Below are 14,237 nucleotides of genomic sequence, written 5' to 3'. Positions count from 1 at the left end.
TCTTTGTTCATGATTTTCTCTTAATTCTCTTTAATTAAAATATTAATATTGTTTATTTATATCTTTTTATTATTTTATTTTGGTCGAATAATTTTGATATTTTATGTTTTTAAATATCGTACCTATTGAATATTAAACGTTTTCTGACCACAGTACCTAATGATCTTATGCCGAAACTCACCATTAACGGATATTGTTGGCTTTAGCTCATTACATATCATCGGCAGTCTCACGATTTTAAAACACATCTGTTAAGAAGAGGTTTCCACACACTTATAAAGAATGTTTTGTTCCCGTCTCCAACCGATGTGGGATCTCACAACTTTTAAGTGTGAAGATTATCTCCACATACTAACACGAGCTCATTTACCATGTTTCGTCCTAATTCACGTGCTTTCTGGAAAAAAAATTCAAACGATCATCCAATATAGAATTATATCCTGAATGCTCTCGTTTAAATATAGTCTCGGTTCATCTATGTACTTTTTTATTACCTAGATGTCACACTAAAAATGTACTGAGCGATCCTTAGGAGTTACTTTTAATTTGTTACGTGCTTCACAATTTTATGAGAAGCTAAATGACTGTTAGTTCACTGGAATAAGGGGTTGAGAGTAAAGGCTTTACCGAACTATGTATACATTAGATCAATCAAAACTTCAAACGTGCAAAACCGCTAAAGACGAGATCTAGGATTATGGATAATAGTAGCTTAAACTTTAATTTTATGTCTCGACCCGTGAATTAAAAAAATCGAATAATTTAAAATTTTACTTAATAAAAAATAAAAAATTAAAAAAATGATTAGCTATAAAATAAATTATTTAAAAATTTATTAAACAAAATTTATTCAAAAATAAAATTAAAAGTTTTTTTTTTAAATTTTGTTCGTAATAAATAATATATATATATATATATATATATATATATATATATATATATATATTATAAATTTAATTTAAAACTAGGTTGTAATTTTTTTTTAAAAAAAAAACATGCTGTAATTTATGAATTTATTTTAAAAAATAAGAAATTAATTAAAAGTTGAAGAATTTATTAATTATTTTAAAAGTTTGTAATAAAAAATAATATTGTAATTTAAGGAAAGAAAGAAGAAAAAAAAAAGAAATTAAAAAGAAAATGGTGGAAAGTGAAGACAAAAAAGGAGGCAGTTCGGGTCCGTTGGTGGAAACAATACTGTCCAAAGGATTCAGGAATGCTCCGCCTCGCTTCCCGCTCTTCCTCTTTTATGTGCAGAATCGTTCAATTCTCTGCCATTTTCCATGTTTCAATTCCAACAATCTGTCTCTTTCTCTCACCCTTCTTTCGGATCATCCTTTGGATTTTGTCCAATTTTCTCTTTTCCCCAAATCCCAATTCCAATCTTGTTTTTCCGCGTTTTCTTTCAGACCCATTTCGAGATTCTTGCTGTAATCGAGCTAGATTTTCACCTCTGTAATGGATGATCAGTTTGAAGATGATGAACGGGAGGCATTGGCGGTGTTGAGCCCTGTTCCTCCTCCTCGGAAATCTCATTCTTACAGCCAGCCGCTTCGAGCTGGATCCGATCAGAAGCATCATCAGCTTCGGAAGCACAGTTTTGATGAGGATCAGGTTCCAAAGGTTATGGACGCGTATTTGGATTCTTCTGATGTTGATTTTATGCCCTATTCGATGTCGTCGGCTATTGAAAGTGAGGAGTTTCTCTCCCAGAGGTTGGATCAGAATCTCTGTATGGACGGCAGCGTAGGTCTCGAGGATTCGCGGCAACCTCAGGCATTGGCGGAGTTCGTTGGGAGCGGTGGCTCGACGGGGGTTTTTAAGGTTCCGATTCGTGCCTCTGTTCATCCTGGCCGCCCGACGTGCCTGGAGTTGAGGCCGCATCCATTGAGGGAGACACAGATGGGGAAATTTTTGAGGAACATTGCGTGTACAGAGACTCAGCTGTGGGCTGGGCAGGAATGTGGGGTGCGGTTTTGGAACGTTGAGAATGCTTATGAACCTGGTAGTGGATTGGGTGGGAGGGTGAGGAGGGGCGATGAGGATGCTGCCCCTTTTTATGAATCCACCAACACCTCGCCCACCATGTGTTTGATTATTGACAATGGGAACAGATTGGTGTGGACTGGGCATAAGGATGGGAAGATTAGATCATGGAAAATGGATCAGTCTTTGGATGATATGCCTTTCAAGGAAGGGCTTTCATGGCAAGCTCATCGGGGTGCTGTTCTTTCCATGACCCTAACTTCTTATGGTAAGCAGTTTTTTCCTCAAGAAAAGTCTAAAATGGCATGTTAGAATTGGTAAAAAGAGAGGGTTCTACTAACTAAACTGACTATTCTAGTCGTCCACTGTTGGTTCTGAATGTCTTACAATTTTTGAAATCAGGAAATCCCTGTTCATTTCTTGTATGTGTTGTTGTGCTCTGATGTGAGATCCCATGTTGGTTGGAGAGGGATACGAAACATTCCTTATATGGGTGTGGAAACCTCTCCCTAGTAGACGCGTTTTAAAATCGTGAGTTTGATGGCGATACGTAATGGGGTAAAGCGGATAATATCTGCTAGTGGTGGGCTTGAGTTGTTACAAATGGTATCAGAGCCAGATATGGGCGGGGTGCCAATGAGGACGTTGGGTCTCCAAAGGGGGTGGATTGTGAGATCCCATATCGATTGAAGAGGGGAACGAAGCATTCCTTATAAAGGTGCGGAAACCTCTCCTTAGTAGGCGCGTTTTAAAACCATGAGTTTGACGGCTATACGAAACGGGATAAAGCGTACAATATCTGCTAGCGGTAGGCTTGGGCTGTTACATATGAGATTTTCTTTGTCCTAGAAATTCGTTAAAAAAACAGGCAATTTTAGTGATGGCATGAATGCAAGAAGAGGAGAAATCAAATGAGTGCTCACCCCATCTGGTATTTACTTCAATGTGAGTTGTACTGTGAAGACTTGGTTTGAAGATCTTACGTTCATAAAACCACCATTTTGTCATTGAAATACTTTCTTATATGAACCAAGCAATGTACTTAAAAGGGTATTACAAGTTACAAGCAACTTTACCTCTACTGATTTTTGACTTTCCGTGTTCATTGATTTTACAGGTGACTTGTGGTCGGGTGGTGAGGGCGGTATTATTAAGGTCTGGCCTTGGGAAGCAATTGAAAAATCTCTTTGCCTTTCGTCCGGGGAAAGGCATATGGCTGCTTTGCTCGTGGAGAGGTCGTATATTGACCTCAGGAGTCAAGTAACAGTCAATGGTGTCTGTAGTATATCTTCTCAAGAGGTTAAGTGCGTGTTATCTGATGAAGTTAGAGCCAAAGTTTGGTGTGCTGGGGCTCTATCATTCTCACTGTGGTAGGTATTCACTTCAGATATAATTCTATATAAAAGGCCAAGCATTTTGTGAAATGGCCTTCTTTCTCCTATTAGGGAAGTGTAAGTTTCTCATTGTTTCATAATTGCTACAAAATTGGTGTAACCGCCCAAGCTCACTGCTGGTAGATATTGTTCTCTTTGGGCTTTCTCTTTTGGGTTTTCCCCTCAAGGTTTTTAAAATGCGTCTGCTATGGAGAAATTTTCACACCCTTATAAAGAATGTTTTTTTGATCTCACAATCCACCCCCCTTAGAGGCCAAGCGTCCTTGTTGGCACATCGCCTCATGTCCACCCCCTTTAGCCTCCTCGCTAGCACATCCCCAATGTCTGACTCTAATACCATTTGTAATAGCCCAAGTTCACCGATAGCAGATATTGTCCTCTTCGAGCTTTCCCTTTCGAGCTTTCCCTTTCGAGCTTCCCCTCAAGGTTTTTAAAACACGTATGCTAGAGAGTGGTTTCCACACCCTTATAAAGAATGTTTCGTTCTCCTCCCCATGTTGGATCTCACAAATGGACTTCATATCACATAGCTTATGACTTTGATTATTATGATATTAGAAGTGAACCAAGCATCATGAATCAAAACCCCATCCACCTTTGATCCCATTTCTTTCCTTCGGAATCTTACAAATTGTGTGGGAGTAAGAGAAATAAATAACTTCTCTCTAATTTTTTGATGCTACAGGGATGCTCAAACAAAGGAGCTTGTAAAAGTTTTTAATATAGATGGTCAGACTGAGACTCGAGTTGATATGCTACAAGCCCCGCAAGATCAATCAGTGGAAGATGAAATGAAAGTAAAATTTGTATCCACAGCCAAAAAAGAAAAATCACAGGGCTTTCTCCAAAGGTCACGCAATGCCATAATGGGAGCTGCAGATGCTGTTCGTCGGGTTGCAAAGGGAGCAGGGGCATTTACAGAAGATATCAAGAGAGTCGAGGCAATATTGCTGGCCAAGGATGGGATGATTTGGAGTGGATGTACAAATGGCATGTTAGTGCAGTGGGATGGAAATGGAAACCGGTTGCAAGATTTTAACCATCACCCTTATGCTGTTCAGTGCTTTTGTGCTTTCGGGACACGGATGTATGTGGGTTATGTGAGCGGAGTTATCCAAATAGTGGATCTTGAGGGGAACCTAGTTGCAGGATGGGTTGCTCATAGTAGCCCTGTGCTGAAAATGGCTGTGGGTGCAGGATATGTTTTTAGCTTGGCTAGTCATGGTGGAATTCGTGGCTGGAACATGACTTCTCCAGGACCTATTGATAACATAGTACGGACCGAACTGGCTGCCAGAGAGGCGGTGTACACAAGAAAACAGAATATCAAAATGCTGGTTGGCACATGGAATGTTGGACAAGGAAGAGCTTCTCATGAAGCATTGATGGCGTGGTTGGGTTCGACTGTCTCCGATGTTGGCATTGTTGTTGTTGGATTGCAGGAAGTAGAGATGGGTGCAGGTTTCCTTGCCATGTCTGCAGCAAAAGAAACAGTAAGATCTTCTGCACTGTATGATGGTGTATTGGAGTCTGGTTGTAGCTAGTGATGATGAAATATTTAGCCAAGTTTTCAAATCAAACTCTTTACGATGGAACCTACTAATGCAAAATCTTGATAGGAAGATCACTTTAGTCTAATGCCCTGTACGCATGCTCTCCGTTTTCTCTGTTTCTTAGCTGTGAATTAGCTATACCGTTGTAACTCGTAACCGCCCAAGCCCACAGCTAGCAGATCCTCTTTAGGCTTTCCCTTTCGGGCTTCCTCTCAAGGTTTTTAAAACGCATATGCTAGGGAGAGGTTTCCACACCCTTATAAAAAAATGTTTCCACAACCGATGTGGGATCTCACAATCCACTCTCCTTCGGGGCCAGCATTCTCGCTGGCACTCGTTCCATTCTTCAATCGATGTGGGACCCCCCAATCCACCCCCTTCGGGGCCTAGCGTCCTTGCTAGCACACTCCTCTTGTCCACCCCCCTTCAGGGCTCAACCTCCTTGCTGGCATTGCCCGGTGTCAAGCTCTTATTCCATTTGTAACAGCCCAAACCCACCGCTAGATTATCCTCTTTGGGCTTTTCCTTTCAGGCTTCCCTTTAAAGTTTTTAAAACGCATATGCTAAGAAAAGGTTTCCACATCCTTATAAAGAATGTTTCGTTCACCGCTTCAACCAATGTGGGATCTCGCACTAACTAGTATATTTCTCACATGCATAATATCTGTTTGACATTCTGATTATTGACAATTTGTGTTCAGAAGAATCTCTCCAGCATCCTTCAAGTTCTTATACAAGCAAAATACGCACGTCCATCATTAAGTTGCATGCATACATTTTTATAGTCATTCAAAGTTTGCTGCCTTTGCCTGAAAAATAAAAAGATTATGCAACTGCAGGTAGGACTTGAAGGCAGTGCAGTAGGACAATGGTGGATCGATACCATTGGAAAGGCCTTGGAGGAAGGGACGATTTTTGAACGCATGGGTTCCAGGCAGCTGGCTAGCTTGCTTATTTCTCTTTGGTTAGCACTGTAATTTGAATATTAGATGTAATTATTCTTTTATAACATTTAGAATAAGTTGTCCGTTCTATCACACCACTAAATGAAATTTCCTGTTAACTCTCTCATATTTGTATGGATTGTTCCTAATTCCATATGCTAATATTTCATGTCAGGGTGAGGAAAAGTGTTAGAACGAATGTTGGAGATGTTGATGCTGGAGCCGTTCCTTGTGGTTTTGGTCGTGCAATCGGTAATAAGGTTTGTTTATCTTTCAGAAGTTCGTTAGTTTTCGTGTATGAAAATTACTCGTTCTTAATATCATGAATAGGCCTTTCATGTCCCTGATGTGGCTGTTGACTCGGATAAAACTGATTCAACAGGGAGGTGTAGGTTTGAGAATCCGAGTCTATGATAGGATAATATGCTTTGTGAACTGTCACTTGGCTGCACACTTGGAAGCAGTAAACCGTCGTAATGCCGATTTTGATCACATCTTTCGAAACATGGTCTTCAACCGATCATCTAACCTTCTAAATAATGCAGCTGGTATGGTGCCATACCTGTTTTTGTCTTGCTCTCTTGCCTTCTCCACATACTTATTTTGGCTGCTTTACTCTTCTGGCTTTCCGTTCGCCCTCTCAATTGCAGCTGGTGTCTCGACTGCTGTTCATACGCTTCGAGCTACAAATGTATGTCTTGATGATTAATGAAACATCATTTTTAGCTACTTTCCTTTTTATCATCCACTATGTTTATCTCTTGTTGGTAATTTAGGTTGCTGCTGTCAATCCTGAAGAACCAAAACCCGAGTTATCTGATGCAGACATGGTTGTATTTCTGGGTGATTTTAATTACCGGCTCTTTGGCATTTCGTACGATGAAGCCCGGGACTTCGTTTCCCAGAGATGCTTTGATTGGCTTAGAGAAAAGGATCAGCTTAGGGCTGAGATGAAAGCTGGAAGAGTTTTCCAAGGCATGCGTGAGGCACTCATTAGATTTCCTCCAACATACAAGTTTGAAAGGCATCGACCAGGCTTAGCAGGTATATGGCTCAAGAGGTTCACCATGTTGTCTACAGTGAAACTTGTTAACATTTTCATATACCTTTTCCAGGATACGATTCTGGCGAGAAGAAACGAATTCCTGCCTGGTGCGACCGAGTAATATATCGTGACAATCGTTCATCTCCCGTGTCAGAAAGTACTTTAGAATGCCCTGTAGTATCATCTATTTTATTGTGAGTATCAGCTTTTGGAGGAGTTTTCTGTTGTTTCCTTAACTCTTTTTTCCTTATGCTCGAGACTATGACGTACTTGTAGGTACGAGGCCTGCATGGAAGTGACCGACAGCGATCACAAACCTGTTAGATGTAAATTTAACCTTCAGATTTCCCATGCTGATAGGTCAGTGAGGAGAAAAGAGTTCGGAGATATTATAAAATCTAACGAGAAAGTGAGATCTATTTTTGAAGAGTTATTATATGTTCCCGAAACCATTGTCAGCACCGACAGTATAGTTCTACAAAATCAGGAGTCATCTGTTCTCTGCATAACCAATAAATGCCTGAAAGATGTGGCTACTTTCAAAATTATCTCAAAGGGACAATCTTCTATCAAGGACGAAGCTGATCAGCGCGATTATCTTCCAAGAGGCGCTTTTGGCTTTCCTCGGTGGCTTGAGGTATCGTCTTATGCCTTGTGATTAGATGTAAATGCAAACACAAATCATTATTGACCTAGGTAACGTATATCTGTTTAAACCTAATTGTGAGATCCCACGTTGGTTGGGGAGAGGAATGAAACATTTTTTATAAGGGTGTGGAAACCTCTCCCTAGTAGACATGTGATAAAACCTTGAGGGAAAGCTTAGAAGAGAAAGTCCAAAGAGAATAATATATATTAGCGGTGGATTTGGGTTGTTACAAATGGTATTAGAGCTAGGCACCGAGCGGTGGGCCATTCAAGGGGGTGGATTGTCAGATCCCACATTGGTTGGAAAGAGGAACGAAACATTTCTTATAAGGGTGTGAAAACCTCTCCCTAGTAGACGTGTTATAAAACCTTAGAAAGCCTAGAAGTGGACACTATCTACTAGCGGTGGACTTGAACTGTTACACTAATAGCTTAAAGAGAGTTGGTTTTGGACCGATCTTTCATACGAGAAATCGACATTTGTTTATGGCCAATCCTCTTTCAGCTGAATATTGCATAATTTACAATTACAAGCTTACCTTACCAATATTTATGGTTCTGAATTGCTGGATATTAATGGTACAACTTATATAACTGGTTGGGTTGATTCCCTTTATATTTAAGGCTGCTCCAATGCATTAGGCTCCTGCCACTGCCAAGGATTTTTTTGCCCAGTTAAAAGGAGTTTTTTTGGTCTCCAAAATAGGTCGATTGTAAGATCCCATATCGGTTGGAGAGGGGAACGAAACATTCTATATAAGGGTGTAGAAACCTCTCCCTAGTAGATACGTTTTAAAGCCATGAGACTTACAGCGATATGTATTAGGCCAAACCGAACAATATCTGCTAAATAGTGAGATCCCACATTGGTTGTAGAGGTGAGCTAAGCATTCCCTATAAGGGTGTGAATACTTTTCCCAGTAGACGAGTTTTTACGTAATGGGCCAAAGTGGACAATATTGACTAGGGGTGGGCTTGGACTTGGGCTTGAACTGTTACAAAATATTATGCCTATCATAAGGAGCTTTTCTTCCCAGTGATATTTCTCTTACTCATGTTCTTTCTAATTGCAGGTATCACCAGCTGCCGGAATAATCAAACCCGAACAAGCTGTCGAGATATCGGTACACCATGAAGAATCCCATACCATCGATGAGTTTGTTGATGGCATCCCACAAAACTGGTGGTCCGAAGACACACGAGACAAGGAAGTTATGTTAACTGTCATCATACGAGGAAGTTGCTCGACCCGATCAGTCAATCACCAAGTCCGTGTGCGCCATTGCTTCTCAAACAAGACGGTTCGTGTCGACCCTAAATCCAGCAGTACTAAAAAATCTTAAAAAAAGATTCTTTGATTCATTGGCAATTCTTTTCTGATTTGGTCCATAAAATAGCTTCCTATGCTCAGATTGTTTTGCAATGTTAGTTAACCAGTATGCATGTATATGTAAATAGCCTGGCAACTGTTTTAGCCATCATAGTAGAGGTGGCTGAAGATCAAGGTCTTCAGATTCTTTCCAGTCCAAAGATACTGTAATTTGTAGATCATTTCTTCAAGAATGTACAAAGAAATTCTACATGCATACAACTGGTTATCTGCTCAATTAGTGAGATATCTCATAGTCCTCCCCTCCCATTCACAGTTCTTTCTTCCCTTTCTTAAAGATGTTCGCCATTTTTGCCCTTTGTGTGAGTAAACTTTGTTTGATTTTAGGTCAACCATGTGTTTGAAGCCATTTAAGATGGCTCGTTGGTTGCAATCGTGGCCATTATAGATCATAAATGTTCGGGTGTGAGCGCTGTGAGATTCCACATCAGTTGAAGAGGGGAATAAAACATTGGTTATGAGGTTGGAAACCTCACATTTTAAAAACCTTGAGAGAAAGTATGAAAGAAAAAGTTCAAAGAGGACAATATTTGTTAGCGGTGAGCTTAGGTTAGGGCTATTAGAAATGAAATCAGAGCTGGACACTGGGTCAGCAAGGATGTTGAGCCTCGAAGTGGGGTGGACACTGGACGGTGTGCTAGTGAGGACGTTGGGCTCCGAAGGGGGTGGATTGTTAGATCGTTCATTGATTGGAAAGAGAAATGAGTGCAAATGAGGACGTGGGCCCCGAACGGGTGGATTGTGGGATCCCATATCGGTTGGAGAGGGGAACAAAGCATTCTTTATAAAAGTGTGGAAATCTCTCCCTTACAGACACATTTTAAAAACCTTGAAGGAAAGCTCTAAGAGGACGATATCTTCTACCGATGAGCTTGAGCTGTTACAAGCGCGCTCATTTTTTGCTAAACTTACATATCGGTTTAAGAGCTTTAAACGCTTCCCTTACAACCATCTTGTATTTAGTTTAGGGTTCTCTAGAATGTATAAAGAAAACTATCGTATTAGCTACATAGTGAAAAGAAAAGGGGATAGGAAAGCAAATCGATCAACTATTGAGGAACACGAGAAAAAAATAAACAAGAGAAGAATAATAAGATGACTAACAAATAGGGGGTGTTCGTGGGTAGGGTAGGTCGGGTTGGGACATTCCCTCTCCATGGTATAGCTCTTAAAATAGTCAATAATTTGCATTTAGAAAAATTAATAAATTAGTGTTGAGTCAATTTCAACTCTAAACTTCAAAATAAACATATTATAGTAATTAGTAAAATAATACAAAATTGTTGACTTAGTTATAATGACTAAAGTAGAGATATTATTACAATTATTTTTATTTTAATATTTAACATCTATTTTATTATAAATTAATTGTTTAAAATTTTATATGATTTAGATAGAAAGTTTCTGTAGTTTTGACTTTAGCTTTAGGCCAAATTGCCAAATGACTTGAATTGATTAAGCTAATCTACTTCATCAACTAATCATATTGACTTTAGTTACGGTCGATATTCGACCCTTTTAGTTATATGGGTAAAGATTTGAACTTTCGATAAAATATCCAAAATTCTTCGCTCGAGACCATGACACGAAGAAAGCATACCAAAACCGAAGAAACCAAGCATTTGACTTAATGAGGTTCCCAATCGTTTTTTTGTCACAAAAACACCTAACACATCAGAAATTACATTTCCATGAATGGCAAGATCAACAACCATTTCAACCTGAAATATCTACACATAAAAGAAAAAAAATGCAGTATGGAGAGAGGAAACGTACTTCTATGAGCTATGAGCCAAACAAAGAATCTAAATTTCATAACGATACACACTTCCTGGATCCTCCTAAAGAGGATAGGGGAAGGAAGAAGAGTCGAGTCAAGACGACAGCACGCATGGCTGGTCTATAAGTCAGACGATTCGACAAGAGCAAGAGGAATTTAACCACTGTGCCCTTAGAGTCAATAGGTAAAAGTTCAGCGACACAACCTTGAAGCAGATTAAGAGATATTGACTCATCGAGCGGGATAGTTTTTTGCTCTTTTTCCTATTTTGTATTTCTCACCTATGAATTAATCATGCGTTTCCTATTAAATGGAGTAAGGAACAATAGCTTCGAGGAGCACAATTACAACAATCAAGATCACCAGGGCAACACGAATATACGACAACGTTTATTAAAAGATACAATTTTTCTTAGTTCATCATAAAGGTAGGAGATTCAAATATCTTGGTTAAGGGTCCGTGTCGATTACCACTAAGAAGATACATTGTAGTATGGATCAAGAAAAGACATCAATCAATAAAAACATCCTTCAAAAACATGTATCATTTTTATACCAAAACGTAATTTATTATTTGTGTCCTATATTATAATACGTCTATTAAGTATACATTGCAGGTGCTCAAGACATGACCGACAAATATTGGACATATATTGACTTTGTACACTAGTGTCTAACACATAACTATTGTACTAACATGTGTCCGATACGTGTCCAACAATTGTGAAGTGTCCAAGTGTTCGATACGTGTCGGGTACGGACAAGCTAGCCAAACTTAGTGTCGGTACTACTACTTAGGGTGGATTTCTTTCCAATTCTTCCAATAAGATTACTACAGCTCAAAGAAAAAGTCTACATAAGATTAAGAGAGTGTGAGAGAGACCAGCATGACAATAACTGTATAATGCACATTGAGCTTGTTAGTACTTATCACCACAATCAACTACAGCGTCAAAGGAAACACCATGTCTTCATATCCACCAAACCAAAGAATAACATAAAGCAAGTTCATATAAATCAAGAGAAGACATCAATCAATAACTCTTACTGTTTTCAGGAGAAAAGATCAATAACTTGAGCAATTCAGAGGCATAGGCACTCTCTCTCCCACAACACACACGTCGAGACGAAAGAAACCTCCCACCATAGAGAAGAGATATCGACGTCTGGGTACCTACGATCACCCTTCCCTTTCACCTAAATGGGTCGAGAGAGATTAACCCGCACCATATACACTTTCTAACCTTCGAACCGAAACCCCCTCAGATGGAATTCCAAAACCTAAACAACTCAGTTGAGAGCTCTGTGACGGGTTAAAGGGAAGGTCCACCAATGATTGATAGGCCATTCCCACCCTATCCGTCTCTTTCCCTCCTTCCGGGCCCTCTTCAACTAATGTGGAGAATACTTTGTTTCCCTCTCCAACCGATATGGGATCTCACAATTCACCCCCTTCGGGACTCAGTGTCCTCGTTGACACTCGTTCCTCTCTCCAATCGATATGAGATCTCACAATCTACTCTCCCTTTGGGGCCCAGCGCCTCTCTAGCACACCACCCGGTGTTTAGCTCTAATACCATTTGTAACAGCCTAAGCCCACCACTAGTAGATATTGTTCTCTTTAGGCTTTCTCTTTTGGGCTTCCCCTCAAGATATTTAAAACGTGTATGCTAAGGAGAGACTTCCACACCCTTATAAAGAATGCTCCGTTCTCCTCCCCAACCGATGTGAGAGCCTAAAAAGGAAAGCCCAAAAAGAAAAATATCTGCTAGCCGTGGGCTCTAAATGAACCAACGAAGAGGCACCATAAGGATTATATTTCTAATCCAGATTACGAAAGAAAAAGTATAATATCATTCACAAGTATACTATCATTCACATCAAACAGTAGGTACACATGATTTTGACGCAAATATTATCCTTTTCCATACCCCTCTAACATTTAAATGCAAGAAAAATCATGATCAGAAAGGTGACAGATTTGAAATGAAAAGTAAAAAAGAGGACAAGATTCACAAAATTCTAACCTTCCAGTGACACTCCCGAAGGCCATCCAAATAGCAGCAACAGAGCAAAAGGGAAGATTTTCCACAATCTTTCAGCCATTGTTATATTGAGAAATCCGGGAAGCCATGTTAGCAACTTGAGCTTGCAATTGAGACTCCCTGACTTTAGCAGCGGTACCCCGGTGGAAGAACTGCTCCCGTGACAACAACCTCACATTCCTCAAGTACTGATCAAATTGAATTGCTCCATCTTGCACAGCCTTATCCAATGAATATATAGCATCTTCTATTGCCAAATCTGAAGCAGTACACTCAAGAATTTGCTTTGAAAGCACATCAACACATTCAAAAGCATCATCTACTTCGAAATCACTGCTAATCATCCCCTCATTCTCCCTCACCCAAGCTTCCAAAACATCAGAATTCATCAAAACCATCTGCAATTTCTGCTCCAAAGCTTCCCTTTCATCTTGCATCTCTTTCAAGCCTTTATTTAGCTCTTCCTCCCTCTGTTTCAACGCTCCCTGTGCACTGAAAAGTCCTTCCATCTCGGCCTCCATAGTCTTTCTTATGCCAACAATATCATTATGAACTGTTTCCACAAGCTTGTTAATTGCGTTTCGTTTGAAAACTTCATTGGGATCTTCAGTATGCGACGGTGGATAACCCCTCGGCGGAATTACAGGGCGTTGGAAAGCGGCAGCCCCCATATTAGAAGCAAGCGAAGAATTAGCACTATCACGCCCAAAACTAGAGCTAGGACTCGGAGAAGGATTAGGGTTATGGCTAGGGCTAGGATTTGGTCTCCGTTGAGAATAAAGTGGAGGATCACGGCCAAACATAACGCTCAAATTACGAACCAATTCAACCAAATTAGAGCTCGGATATATCCAATCTTGCAAATAAGGAATCGATACCATACCGGAGGGATTCACATGAGGATGATGGCGTTTAATGATCATATCTCGAGTTGGATTCACGTAAACGCAAGGAGGATGTCGAGGATACGACTCCATGAGCCAAATAACGACCGGAATATTGTAGGTCACGCCTTGGAAGGACATGGGAACGGTGCCGTCGGATTGCAGAAGATTGACGGAGCGGCCATCGTTGTGCGTGAAAGTTGCAGTCCGAGGGACCAACGACGGGAAGGCGGTGGTGAGTGAGACTAAGTGCTGGCGTATCAGCCACTTGGTATCTTCGGCATAGGGGCCGCGCTGAGAGAGGACGGAGCTGAGGAATTGTAGGATTACCTGTGAATTCGGCGGCGAGGGATCGGAGTGAGCCGGCGACGGCGCCATAGCATAGAGATTGATGCGTCGATTGATTGCAGGATCTGATTCCGTTGGATTGGGAGTGGATTTTTGATCGGGGAGTTGAGAATTGACGAATGAAAACGATACGCGATGGAGATTGTGAGAGGCGCTTTGCCTTGGTGGGCAAGAAAATGGACTTCTTAGAAAAATTGGTTAAACTTTGAAGGGAGTTTTC

At 40.4% G+C, this 14,237-nt stretch overlaps 2 protein-coding genes across 5 annotated transcripts; one reads left to right on the top strand and one right to left on the bottom strand.

Moving 5' to 3' along the window:
• The first annotated feature begins 1,164 nt into the window (after positions 1 to 1,164).
• Positions 1,165 to 9,177, top strand: LOC111466448 (type I inositol polyphosphate 5-phosphatase 12-like). 2 transcript variants are annotated; one of them, XM_023111108.1, is made up of 11 exons: positions 1,165 to 2,254; positions 3,104 to 3,356; positions 4,066 to 4,873; positions 5,773 to 5,897; positions 6,053 to 6,137; positions 6,260 to 6,425; positions 6,528 to 6,568; positions 6,654 to 6,921; positions 6,993 to 7,116; positions 7,199 to 7,559; positions 8,644 to 9,177. In XM_023111108.1, the coding sequence occupies exons 1-11, from the start codon at positions 1,459 to 1,461 to the stop codon at positions 8,911 to 8,913; spliced, it is 3,297 nt and encodes a 1,098-aa protein (XP_022966876.1). In that variant the 5' UTR covers positions 1,165 to 1,458; the 3' UTR covers positions 8,914 to 9,177. The 2 variants fall into 2 exon arrangements, with proteins under 2 accessions (XP_022966876.1, XP_022966875.1); XM_023111107.1 differs by having other exon boundaries at positions 6,260 to 6,568.
• A 1,354-nt stretch (positions 9,178 to 10,531) lies between these two features.
• On the bottom strand, positions 10,532 to 14,206 carry LOC111466449 (protein ELC-like). Of its 3 annotated transcripts, none has more exons than XM_023111111.1 (2): positions 12,768 to 14,206; positions 10,532 to 10,626 (listed from the first exon to the last, which is right to left on the bottom strand). In XM_023111111.1, exon 1 carries the CDS (start codon positions 14,045 to 14,047, stop codon positions 12,839 to 12,841), a length of 1,209 nt encoding a protein of 402 aa, XP_022966879.1. In that variant the 5' UTR covers positions 14,048 to 14,206; the 3' UTR covers positions 10,532 to 10,626; positions 12,768 to 12,838. The 3 variants fall into 3 exon arrangements, with proteins under 3 accessions (XP_022966879.1, XP_022966878.1, XP_022966877.1); XM_023111110.1 differs by lacking the exon at positions 10,532 to 10,626 and adding an exon at positions 11,271 to 11,637; XM_023111109.1 differs by lacking the exon at positions 10,532 to 10,626 and adding an exon at positions 11,271 to 11,572.
• Between the last annotated feature and the right edge of the window lie 31 nt (positions 14,207 to 14,237).

This window comes from Cucurbita maxima, unplaced genomic scaffold (assembly GCF_002738345.1).
Source record: "Cucurbita maxima cultivar Rimu unplaced genomic scaffold, Cmax_1.0 Cma_Scf00031, whole genome shotgun sequence".
Taxonomy (NCBI): Eukaryota; Viridiplantae; Streptophyta; class Magnoliopsida; order Cucurbitales; family Cucurbitaceae; genus Cucurbita; species Cucurbita maxima.
This window is presented reverse-complemented; position numbering and strand designations above follow the sequence as displayed.